At 39.2% G+C, this 13,673-nt stretch overlaps 1 protein-coding gene across 1 annotated transcript in view; it reads right to left on the minus strand.

The window, feature by feature from the left end:
- Window positions 1-13,673, minus strand: part of LOC138528213 (extracellular calcium-sensing receptor-like) — a 110,375-nt gene that overhangs the window by 25,864 nt on the left and 70,838 nt on the right. Inside the window, exon 5 of the mRNA XM_069639668.1 lies at window positions 5,307-5,534. Coding sequence (XP_069495769.1) covers window positions 5,307-5,534 — 228 coding nt within the window. The remainder of the gene's footprint in view (window positions 1-5,306; window positions 5,535-13,673) is intronic.

The following is a 13,673-nucleotide window of genomic DNA, read 5'->3' on the forward strand; positions in this document are numbered from 1 at the left end:
CATCTTATATATTTAAATAGGTGTCACCCTTATGATATTTCAGATACCAGAAGCAGTCATTTATTGTCTACACAAATCCTTTACTTAGAAACATGATTGAGCCCTCAACAGGCCAAGTAACCTGTTTTTAGCCAACACTTATTAATGAAGAGGTGTTAGAATCTTGTTTTGGCATTTCCAGAAGTGTTTCTTCGGTGGAGTGTTTTGTCTGAGGTATTGCCACACTCTTTGCTGTTGACCTTTGGGAATTATTTGATGTCCATCAGCATCCGCTTTTAAAAATTGTCTCTATGTTTCTACTTTCTTTCAATGTGCCTCCTCTGTGGACATGGTTGTGAGGTTGCATCTCTCTGAATCAGACTTGTACACACAACCCGTGGTCATGCATAAGTGTAGGCAAAGGAATTCGCCCAGAGCCTAGGTTCACGATATGTAACCTTAAGCAGATAGATTTCCAATTGCAAATTGAGAAGTGGGCCTCCCAGAGGCCTATCATGAATTTTAATCAAATTGGTTTCAGGAAGAATTATGCAGCAACACATATGGGCCTCATTTACAAGGTCCCCGGTCCAGAATAAATGCTGGTAGTACCAGCACCCGCATTTTTTACGGACCGAGGAAACACAGGTTTCCGGTAGGGCAGTGAACTACTACCAGACCTGACCTGCTGGCACTTCATGACCCTACTGGCAAATAATCACCAGAACCACTGTCGCCGGTTCCACAGGTGCTGGTAATCCCAGCACTCCTATTCTATGGAATGGGATCTTATGGGGTCTTCGCCACCCGCAATATCCAGGTAATACCAGGATATCGGGCAGCAGAGATGGTAAGGCTGTTTCACCGGTATCCCACCGGTAACGCCGGCGGGATACCTTTGAAACTATATTGTGGGCCATAAAATACTTAATTTCAATGTGTAAATCAACTGTCAGCAAGGTGAAACCTCCAATTGTTGTGGTTTTAATTGACTATTCAGTGACCTTAGACAGAATGTGTTGGGACTGCCTCTGGAGGAAACTGGAGAAAGCCCAGTGGACCCCAGATTATTAAAATGTATTATATGTCTGCACAACCAGGCAAAAGTAAATAACAGGCTCAACCAGAGGGGCCAATACATGAATGACGTCTGCACACATCGAGGCCTAAAACACGGATGTGTTCTTGAACCTTTTTTATTTAAAATCTATTTTTCAGATATTAATCAATAATTAACTCATGCTACTCTTAGATCTTCCCCATTAGGCACTGAACACATAACTTGGTTATCATATGCAGATGATCTCGTTTTAATTGGCCACACAGAGAGGGGGATTCTCTTATGTAATTGTACAATATATTTCACCTACAAATACATTTTAATAAAACAACAATCATGCTATTTGGGAAAAACAATAAAAAGCATAGTTTTCCTTGGTTGTCCAAATCACACCTGATCGAGGTCGTGCAGGAGTATGGTTATCTGGGGTTCACTTTTAACCAAGGAGCTTCAGAGAGAATTCGGGTTGTAACTAGATTTAATAGTGGGAGTATCTTAGCCCTGTGTCCAAAGGTTGTACACAGAATACTTGAGGACTTTCCCCCATACCAGTTTAATCCTGTTGAAGCAGATATATTCTCCTGTGGTAGTATATGGTTTAGAAGCAACTATGTTGGAGATGAGTAGGAGGCTGACAGGCTCGAAAAGGCATTTTGGAGGAAATGTTTGGGTGCAGCTAAATCCACATCATTGAGCTTGTTCAGGTGTGAACTTGGTCTTATTTCCCTAAGAACAAGAGTAAACATTGAAAGGGGGCTCTCTTTCTAAAGATAAAGATAGTATTTGCTGAATCGACTGTAGTAGCTGAAAGTATGAAAAGAGAATTATTGAAAGAAGAAGTTCCCTAACTAATTGAATTTAAGAAGGAAATGGAGAATGTGTTTAGTGCAATTCAATTCAACTGGAATTACAATGACCCTTTGAAAGTTCAAATTAATCTGCTGAAAAAAGGCATCATGGCGGCACTTGCAGAAAATGCTTTGACAAGATCAAATTTGTTGCATGTGACAGAATATTATATGCACCTGCCAGCCTAAATGGAGACACAATCGTGCATAAAAAAGTGTTTCCAGGTGGATAAGTATGTCATATCTTGTCCAGATGTCAATTAAACCAGTTGGAAACTCTGAGGGGACTCCTTTATAAATGGATTGTGGTCAATCCATTTATGTCTTCTGTGTGTGGAACCAGGAGCCATTCAAATCCTGAAACAATCAGTGGAAAGGTATGCATGTTGATCCAGATGCATACGTTGTGTACAGGTGGGGATCAACCTAGCTATTGTTGATTTCGGCTGAATGTTGGCTAAATACATTTGCTACCTTATGCGTGTTGGATTTTGCTTGTTCTCATGTAAAGCACTTTGGATTAAAGGGCTATAAAAATTCAATAAAATACAAAATAAAATACAAAATAAAAATGTCTTTATTATTACTTTGAACTAATCGTTTTATTTAATACATTTTTCAAACTATGATACCACACAATTGACCACTTGATTAATTGAGTTAATTGAGCAAGGTGCCCATAGAGACTATCTCTCTGTGTTCTTGTTATTTTTTTAGAGGTATGTGAGGGAAACACACCCAAGTATTCTTTAGCACAACTTGCATACAGTTTACAGCAGACACATTAGCCACGCGGCACACTGGGTTTTCTCAACCTTTCAGTACAATTACACACTTTCTTTTTTCATGAGTATAGTACTATGGTTAAAATGTAACCTTTTATACAAGTATCTAGTCATTTCATAGACAAATTGAATAATTTAAGGCATTGCATACGTAAGTATAGTAAATAAACATAATATCACCACAATAAATATGGAAAAGAGAACATTCAAACCTTTTTCCTCACCACTTTACATATTTCAATTTCACCCATCATTATAATTCATCATATACTAGAGAGTTTTGTGCTCATCACCCTTAGATAATCATCCCTCTTCCCACCTTAACATGTCAACAGAGAACAGAAGTGCATCTAGGTCTCCCTTCAAAACCTCAATAGTCCCTGCCCCCCAGGCACATGAGCTGTCTTAGACTACGCTATATTTTAAAAATCGTCTTCCAATTCTTCATTATTGAGACACTGCACCCAACCACCCCTGAAGAATGTCCATGGTGATTAGGAAACTGAAACATGTAGGGGCTGATTAAATACTTAAACAAGAAGATTACTATGTGCACTGTGAACACTGTAGAAGATGAACACACTCATTGCAAAGTGATGTACAGCTGTTCTTGCTTTTTGCAGCTACATGTTTGTTTATCTCTCTATGATGCTATAAATAAATTAGGAACCAAGGATTTTCTTCACACACTTCATGGCTGTTCTATTTGTCAGCATAAATGTCTGCGACATAATAATTCTTAAAGAGCACAGGTTTCAAAAATAAAAGTTTCTACGTGTACATACAGAATTCTTCTAAGTGGGACCTTTGATTTTTTTTTTGTTTTCTGGTTGCCTTTCCTTAGTTTATTGTAATAAAATGTGTAGTGTTAATGTGGATATTTCTAACATGTGTAGACTTTACACCATAATTAAATAATGACCATAACCTTTAAAAACATATTGGTTCTCATATTTCATTACTTAACCTTCAGTCACTTAATAGATAATCATCTTATCTTTATATATAAAAAATGTTTAGGTCAGGTGTTTATTTGGTGATTATTAACATATTGTGGAGGAGGTTACTGATGACAAACACAATGAGATACAAACCGGCAAACATTTATTTCCAGTGAACATGTCAAAATGTCAAAACAATTGGCTTTTCCAATGCTTGTTAGATGAGTTTCCCTCTCTCCCTCACTCTCTCATATCAGAGGCTAACCAGACCCTGTGTAGTCTATCAGATCCTGGCTTTTCTCTCTGAAGAAAATACTCAAATGTTGCTCCACCAATACCATGGAAAGCAGACTGGCACATAGGAACCAGCTACTTCTGATCTGCACTCATCAATCCCACAGTTTTCACATGAGCCTCTCCTAAAGTCACACTAATTACCCTCCGCCTAGGCCGCTATACAAGACCACTTACACTCCAGTTTTTCGATTGCATGTTTGTATATTTGTATATCATTTTGAACTTTATGTTGAACTTTATGAAATGAGATCCAAAGCTATGACCATTTGTTTGTCAATGAACAGTGGCAAACACCAAATCTGGTCCAATGCTTGTTAGTTCAAAAGTTGTACAGTGAGTGTTGTGGTTTTGTCAATGAACACATGCAAATGCTTGTTATTTGGTACTTTGTTATGATTAGTCACAGTGCTTGAAGGAATGTCCATGTGTTTCTCAATGAAAAAGTACAAATATTACAATTTTTCACTTTGCACATTATTATGATGTCATGTTTTTTAAAATGTGTGATTGCTTGTAGTATTGGAAGGTATAACCATTTCTTTGTTGATGAAAAAATGTAAATAGCAAAACTATTGGCTTTTACAATGCTTATCTGGTTGTACATTTCTACATGATTGATTGCTCACAATAATGGCAGCTTTGACTGCTACCAACACCAAATATATTGGCTTAATCAGTGATTGGTTATTTATATATTTGTAGACAAGTGTTTTGTTGTAGTAATTGAAGGAGTACACATTTGTCAGTGCACAATTAGAAATGGCAAACAAGGCTTTGTCAATGCTTGTTATTTTATACTTAATTACACTTGTGTTTGGTTATAGTAATTGAAAGTATCATTTTCCTTTTTCACTTAATACATGTGAATATCAAAATTATTGGATTTGTCAATGCTTGTTTTATGATACATTATTTTGAAGAACATGTATTTGTCAAAGAAGAACTGCAAACACCAACATTCTTGGATTTGCCATTGCATGTTCTTTCATACATTTTTACCATGGATTATATTTCATAATAATAGAAGCAATGTAATAATAATAATAATATTAATAATAATAATAATAATAATAATAATAATAATAATAATAATAATAATAATGCTTATCAAATATTGTTGTTGTTTCATAGCGCTGCTATCACCGTTTCAGTGCACTCAGTAACAATGTTACTTACTGCCATTGTTGTCGCACAGAAAGTGGTACTCAATATATTGACCTGGGGGTCTATGGAAGCTGATGAGGAGCTTTGATGACCCAACCGGGCATCAAACACATACACGTGGCATTACCCTCTTCCTAAGGTGGGTGTGTTTAGATTGAGCTGCCCTCCCAGCTTTAGGAGTAACATTAAACAGTCAGTGGATCGGTGTCAGGCGTGAAACGTAGATTCGTACCTGGGAAGATCCACTCCTCCACAAGATGGCGCTTGCATTGATGATAACATCTGAGCCTCTTGGAGCTGATGAGTCAAACCTGCCCACATTTACCAGCTGGAATTCATCATCTTGTGTAATTTGCACATTCAGGATGTTGTAGGAACCTGGAGTATCGCCGTTTGCGTCAAACATTATTCTGCTTCCACTGCCAGTCTCAAAATGCAGGTTTTTCACGTAATGAAGAATCTAGATTTTGTGAAATAAGAACAGACAATTTGACTTCTCAGTGGAGGGGCTCCCACATTTTTGGAAGACGTCAGCAACACATCCAGTTAAAACTTTATGGACAATTTTGGGCTTTGTTTAGGGCTCCAACTTCCAAGTAGCTTCCTGAAAATATGCTGATCCTTCTCAGTGCCTCTAGCTCTCAATTAAAAGGTTTCTAAAATAAAACCAATAGAAGGCGAATCAAAGGAGCCATGAAATGTTGTAAAGTTGTTTTAATTAATTTATTTATTTATTACATTTGTTACTCGCCCTGACCCGCAGGTATCACGGCGAAAATTCAATAAATAGTAGCATTTTTATACAGTGTTACAGTTACCATCACACAGAACATATTTGAACTAAAATGCACATGAATCATGTGATCACATTTCTTATACTTAATTCCAATTGGTCAGAAGCAGGTCATATTTTGTTTGAACACTAGCTGCAGATCTAGCTGGTGGAACATGAGGGCCATGGGGTTACGTTAGTTGTTTAGAATTAAAGGGGGCGGTGAGCCAATAGCATTCTGTTAGGTTAATATTTGTTAAAGAACCAGGTTTTCAGTGTTTTTTTTAATCTTAGTAGGCAGTCCTCATTTTTGATACTAAGGGGTAGTGCATTTCAGTGCAAAGGGGCTAGGACTTTGAAACTACTTCCTCCTGCTCTATTGTATTTGTATTGAGGAACCTCCAAGAGGGCCAGTTTATTAGATCTCAGTGTCCTACAGGGGATTTTTTTTTTTGATGATGTTGTTGAGGTAGCTAGGCGCTTTGTTGGGGATGCATTTATGGACGGTGCTGAGTGTTTTGAAGATGATTCTTGCTTCAATCGGCAGCCAGTGGTTTTCTCTTCTGATGCAAGATATATGTCCTGACTTCCTTATACCTAGAGCAGCTCTAAGGGCTTTGTTTTGTAATAGTTGGATTTTATTTAAGTTGGTTTTGGAGCTTCCTAGGAAGAGGATGTTACAATAATCCAGTTTCGTTAAGATCAGCGCTCTGGCCAGAGTGATGAACTTTGTGGGGGTGTCGCAAAGTTTGTCATGGTCTACCAGATCGAATGCTGCTGATAAATCCAGTAGCAGAAGGGTGGCTAGTTTGCCTGAGTCTCTGATAGAATCCAATTGGATTTTTAAATCCAAGAGGGCAGTCTCCGTACTGTGGTTGGGCCTAAATCCAGATTGTCTGGCTCCTAATAAATTGTTTTGTTCGAGATGGGTTTGTATTTGGTTGTAGGCTAATTTATCGATAATTTTAAGTAGGAAGGGGCCAGTCATTATGGGCCGGTAATTTGTGGGCACTAAAGGATCTAATGTGGGTTTTTTTAGTAGAGGAGTGACCCTTGCCACTTTAATGCTAGCTTGGACCTGATTGGTATGGAAGGAGGCGTTCACGAAATTGGTAATTATGGGGGTGAGAGTAGGGGCACATAATTTGATTAGGTGTGCTGGAAAATTGTCTCCTTTGCAGTTTGAAGCTTTAAGTTTAGATATGGTATTAAGTACTCCATCATGTGAGACTGGTGAGAAGTTGAAGAGCGGGGTGGTGTCTTCTATGTTCATGGAAATTTGGTTAGACGTGGACGGCTTATCGGAAAGGAGATTTCTTTTGGAGATTATTTTATTTTTGTAATAGTTTGATTTTGGAAGCCAGCGCATCTTGGATGGTGGTGCACTAGTCTTTACTTGGTTGGACTGGGTTGATTATGGGGATCGGGTTCTCCAACTCCTTGAGTATGGTGAACAGTTCTTTGCTGTCAGAGGATGCATTACTGATTCTGGTGTTAAAGGCATTTGCTTTAAGGGTAATATTAAGGGTAATGATGGCTGATTTATAGATTTTGTTTGCAGAGTTGAATGCTTCCATGGCTTCTAGGGTATGGATTTTATTTAGCTGGTGTTCAAGCGTTCTTTTAATCCGTCTGAGGGCGACTAGTTCCTCGTTGAACCAGAAAGAGGATTTTTTATCCTTGCGTTTGGTTTTGTTAACACACGGTGCTAAGGTATCAATTGTACTGGTAAGACATTTATGATAAATTTCAGCTAGGGCACAGGGGTTTTCAGTATTGATCTTTTTATTATTGAGAGAGGTGGCTAATAAGGGTTTGAGATTTTCTGCTGTAAGTTTCCGGGTGTTTCTTGTTACATAAGATTCCTCAAAGATAGATTTAGGTAGGTCTGGTTCGTTGCACAAAATAGAAAAGTGTATACTGTGATGGTCTGACCAGGGTATCGGGTTAATGGAGCCTACGGATACTGTGGTATTGAGTGGTAGTATCCAGACTAAAGCTCTCCCTGTTGTGTGGCTTTAGTTTCATCAACATGGTCTGACCACAGGGAGTCTGTTCAGGTTATTTCATTCCACACTGAAAGGCCTCTAAGTTAAGCAGACAGTGTTCACAACTCCCTTCAGAAGCTGCATACAATGTGCGCTATTGTCTAGATGAAGAGGTCAGGGGTGGCAGCAAAACATTATGGGCCTGATTTACAAACACGTTTTTCAATGGGAAATCCCCTTAGCCTGTAAATCAGGCTCTAGGAGCGCTACAAAAAACACCTAATAAAAAAATAAACACATATTATAAAAGATAAATATTCCATGTTTTAATCCAAAGAAGTTTATTGAGTTTGCTAGTGTATTTTAGTGAACTGAAATCATGTGATGCCAGTGCCCATCATGTGTTGCTGTCCGTGAAGATTGCATTGCACAAACTACAGCTGCGAGGACTGTACACCTTGGGTTAACCCCCCTAATTATTGGTAGTCATTTCGTTGTCCTACAGCCATTAAAAAGCTAACATCTAAATGTTCATCACCTTTCATTTTAACATGACACGTCTACAATATTCCCTCCAATAAATGCTTTAATTTATAGAAAAAACTTCCATATTTACATGAAGAAGCAGAAGGACAGGCTGGGATGGTTGACCATAATAATAGGCCACATGTATGAATATTAACCACATCACACTGCATACCTATGTTTCTACTTTACATGGCCCATGTGATGTAGCTGCTGAAGTATATTCATACATAGATGGCTCTGTGATTTGCTAACTAATAATTATGATTGCAGTCTTGCACAGTGTTTGCTCCTAATTGAGGTTAACATATATTCAGCCTGACATGTTCTTTGAAATATGGTGTGCTACCTTTAAAAGCTAATGCATAACATCCTCTCTGAGTTAATGCATATGTGTTATCTTTTTTAAAACGTGTGATTTAAATTTCGAAATTCCAAATTTCCACTAGAATATTCTTATTGTCAGTTGCCTCTGTATAGTATATCATTCACGTCAGTAATCTTGCCACATATCTTTCCAATCTTCATTATACAATTAAATTCACCTATAAAACAACACAAATATTCCTGATGATAATAATAAAAATCAGTTTTCTAAGTTGATAAACAAAAGAAAAACAATGTGCATACATCAAGGCAGGTGTTCATCACACAATTGATTCTTATTGCATTCATTTGACCAATCAATTTAGAATGGAATGGGTTACTAATCATCTTCTAGACTTAGCATGATCAGAGCATTTGCTATCGCAAGCCTCATAGTATGTTTGTCAGTATTGTATAGAGCATTCCACAGTCTTTCTGGTGTCAGTAAGCTATATCTTTCAAAAAAATGTTTAAAGTATTTGATTCTATTTTCCAAAAGATGCAGGCAATTGGTTATGAGAAGTTATTGCAAAAGCGGCAGAAGTTTTTATTTACTGGAAAAGACCCTTTATAAGATTGAGAAATAACATGTGGAAAGCTTTATAACAAGTTCATATCGTTAAAGGGATGTGGGGATCAGGAGAGAAGGAAGGACGGAATGGGGTGCATGTCAGAGAGGGTTAGAACAGCCATAAGCAGACTACCCACACAAAAGAGGTCCATGGTGCAGAGGCCCCCTGGGAAATACCTAGGATTCCCTGTTGGCCAGTCCAGCACCAGTCTGTTGGAGACACTCATGCTCTTGGACACTGAGAACCCCACTGCAATATGTGCTGTCCAGAAGTGGTGTTCTTGTCTGCTACTTCTCGGGTGTTGCCAGCCATTTTGGGATTAGTTGTTACTTAATGTACTGTTAGGATGAACGTCCAACATCCCAAACGTGAGAGAAAAGGGAGTCTATATAACACCAGATATGAGACCGAAACTACACAGAAGGTTAGACACCCAGCCAATATGCATAGCACAACAGGCCTTAGGCGAAGCAGACAAAGGGATAGCCATCTTCCTGAGAAGCTTCCATGAAGACATGTAGACAGTAGCATACAGGAGACGCAATCACATATATTAAGAGTGTAGCCCATCGAGAATAATGGCACAGACGACTAGTGTGCAGTGGAGCAATAGGCCTGAACACACACGAGTGAGCACGATAAAGATGTCTCATTACCATTTGGGCGGTAGCCAGGTGGTAAATCTGCCATAATACTACCCACCTGAATTAGCGTTACTGCCACTTGGTCCGGCGGAATTACAAGTGGCGTTGGCAGTGCAATTCCCCATTATTTTTGAGTCCATGGAACTATATGGGGCTTTTTTGGCAGAATTACCACAGCAGAATCTCTGCCGCGGTAATTCCACTGATTCTGCCGATTTCTGGGCAGTGAGTGGCAGAATTTACCTCCAGGATTATCCTTAAGGTAAATCCTCCACTCCAGGGCTGACTTTATAATTTGGCGTAGCGGTAAAATTGGCGGTAACCTATTTACTACCAATTTTACCGCTTACCGCTATACTCGCAATGATGCCCACAATGAGTACCCCAAGCAGCAAAGAGAGCTCTCATTAGAAACATTACTAATATATGCACATTTGACATTTATTAGTTGTACAATTCATAGAGTAGGCCGAAGGACGTTGCAAAAGCAACGTCATTGGCCATAATGAGTTAATAGGCCTCAGAAATACATGGATTGTTCCACACAGTAAAATACATCCAGTTTAGCTTCATAATAATAATAATAATAATAATAATTAGGCTTTTATATAGCGCTACAAACCCTCAGGTATCTGAGCGCTGCTTATTATTACCCACGGTGTGTGGTGCTCATTTATCGACCTCGGAAGGATGAAAGGCTGAGTTTGGCCCCGCCGGGATTCGAACCTGCGTTAACAGGCTCTGCACGGGTGTCAAAGCGGGCGCTCTACTCGCTGTGCCACTTGACCGGCTATGTGTGCATCTTCATTTTAGAGAGATACACACAAACAAGGTAAGTGGCCTTGAAATACAGCGTGTAATGCTGAGATTGGACAGAACACAGTGGTGCAGGTCATTCCAAGGCTTCCAACGGAAGGCAGTGATTCAATCGAATATTGCAATATTCAGCAGACCCCATGAGGGAAGGGAAGATGTAGGAGCTCCACACAGATTGGCTAGTAGTAGGAGGTGCAGCAAGTTTCCAGGCATGGCCCAAATTAAACACATAACAAATAATGTGCCTACAATTTGCTTAAGAAGCTAGCAAGACAAAGGCCACATCCCAGTGAGAATGAGGAAATGAGAAGAAGGATGCAGAGGACAAAGTCGATCATGGGAAAAACACACACTGCCCCCTGTAGGAAAACATCCACCAAGGAACAGAATTGTGCATGCTGATCAACATCCGACCTCAACCAAGAAAGAGACAGGTATTAAGTATGGAGTTCAATGAGAAGTATATGGAATTAAATAATGAATACATGAGACGACCTAACTCCCATTGCATTATATGTGTTCATAAGTATTAGGACCACTCACGCCCCCACACATAAATACACAATTTAGATGCACACATAGTCCCAAAGCAAGAGGCCTAGAAGCACATCCCTTGAGGTCATGCAGACATATGATGGGAAAGGAAGGAGTGGGGCTGAGTACGCCAACATGTTTCCAACGAGAAGTCACAATATTAACTGTCAGTTGAATAGTCATCAGGGTGGGAACAGTAAATTGAAGCAAACCTTTAGGTCGCATGAGAAAGGATGTAAAGTATTTCTTTTTTTGTTGCCACACTGTTCACACCTCATAAAGTGACTGGTCAATTGTGGTGGAAGCAACCCACCCATGAGCACTTGAGATGCACCAACCAATGATCAACTGAGTTATATATGTCACAACATGTTAACCTGACTACTCCCCAATCAAAACTGTGAGAAACGAGAAGACCCCATTTTCAGATAATTGCAAGAGGAATTCATAGATATTGTATAGATTCACCTACAGCACAGAAAAGACTGTCCAATCACTAATGTGCATTTGCTTGCATCTTGAAACAATGGGTGAATATCACCTCCACTCTTCACTATATAAACCGCCATTTCATGATGTCATGTTAAATGATTTGTGAATTGTTCCCGGTCTCGGTTGCATGTAATAAACCTTTGCTTTTCTTGCCTCTCATGCACTTTTATTGGTTGATTGGATTATTTTTATACAATTCGGGTTTTGCCCCCACTGTACAGTATCTTAAATAACTTTTGTTTGATGCACAGATTATAACACTAACACATTTGCAAACCTAACAATGACAGCAAGGTGCTAGATTTAGATGCCTACACCACAACCAACAACACTACTTACAATGAATGCACAACACACCTTATGAAAGCCTGGCGTCCAAAGACATGCAAATGCATTGACAATGTAAATATAAAAACATCTTACAGACAAAGGGCCTTATCACGAGTTGGGCGGTAGCCCTTAAATGCAGTGGTAAAAGGGATACCACCGCATTTAAGGGTCCACCCAATCACGAGTATGGCGTGTTTACCCCCAGCTCAGAGCTGGAGGTAAACGCATCATAAAAATGACGGTTTTCGGTGCAATTAACACACGGTAATACTGCCGGTAGCAATTGTGCCAACAATTCTCCATTGAATCCAATGGACCTAATGGGGAATTGGAGATATCGTTTACCACCCAACCCGTGATATGGCAGTATTACTGCCAGACAGGTGGGCGGTAAGGCAAATAAAGTTATCACTTCCATCACATGGTTCAGTAAATGGGCCCAGTGCTATAAGACGTAGACTGGGGTTCAGTAATAATGCATTGTGGGTGCATGCCAGATGACGTTTCTATTAATTTGAAGAACAGGGATGTCAATTTCCAACAGAAATGACTTCCGGTAAGATATTTACAGATGGTGGAGGCATTACCATGAGAACAGCTGATGACTGAGCATCTGTGGGAGTAAAAAAAGTGGGACATATACCAGGGACAAAACAAATAGAAAAATAATATATAGAAGAAAACAAGTGAATACAAAAGTAACATTCGACTAAGCACTGCAACTGCTTCTGACTAAAGGGAGTTCCATCTACATATACAAAATTATTGAGCCTCATTGTGTCAAAAGATAAATTATATCATGCCTTCTAATGCAATAAATATATGTATATTGGCCTATGCCAAGCTGCTCGTAAGTCGCTTGCGAAGGAATCACGTGTTGCAAGGTACTGACCTTAAAATCAATGTAAGCCGCCATTTTAGGTCAACCTGCCATTTTAGGATTCGCTTTGTAAAGTCACCCTGTGAGTTAAAATGGTGGACGATGTCATTCCAAAATACAACATGGCCATCTTGACCTCTGTACGTTGAGGCCACTTGTTGAGGTTGTGAACTGAGACCTTGTCCTTCGTTGACCTGTGTGTAAAGGATTACTTGTGCAATGAAACTAATCCACGAGTATACGATAAAGACAATGTATTCAAATACTAAATGTAGAACACTTGTTTAACTACATTGTATTAATGTTTAAGAAGACCTACACGGAAAATCCCAGAATACACAGTTGCCATATAGGCTTGTTGATATATGTATTAAAAGCAAACCAGTTATATGCGGATGTGCGAGACTTGGCATGAAAACTAGATCGGTGATGTATTAGTGGAATATTAACCCGAAGTGGGACTGGACATCGTGCTCACAAAAAGTATAAAAAGCCAATACATTCTAATGTACAGCATCTCTCACTGAACACATTGAACCACGCTGGAGTTTGTTGTGTTGTACTGAGGGCCAATAGCTATCTGATTTTGCTCTGCTTTTGTAACTGGATTCAGTATAAAATAAAGTACTTTGTATGTTCCTTTGTAACCCGTGTTCGGTGTGTTTCCTTTTGGGGTACTC

Source organism: Ambystoma mexicanum, chromosome 7q, assembly GCF_040938575.1.
Source record: "Ambystoma mexicanum isolate Mex_15411 chromosome 7q, UKY_AmexF1_1, whole genome shotgun sequence".
NCBI lineage: Eukaryota > Metazoa > Chordata > Amphibia > Caudata > Ambystomatidae > Ambystoma > Ambystoma mexicanum.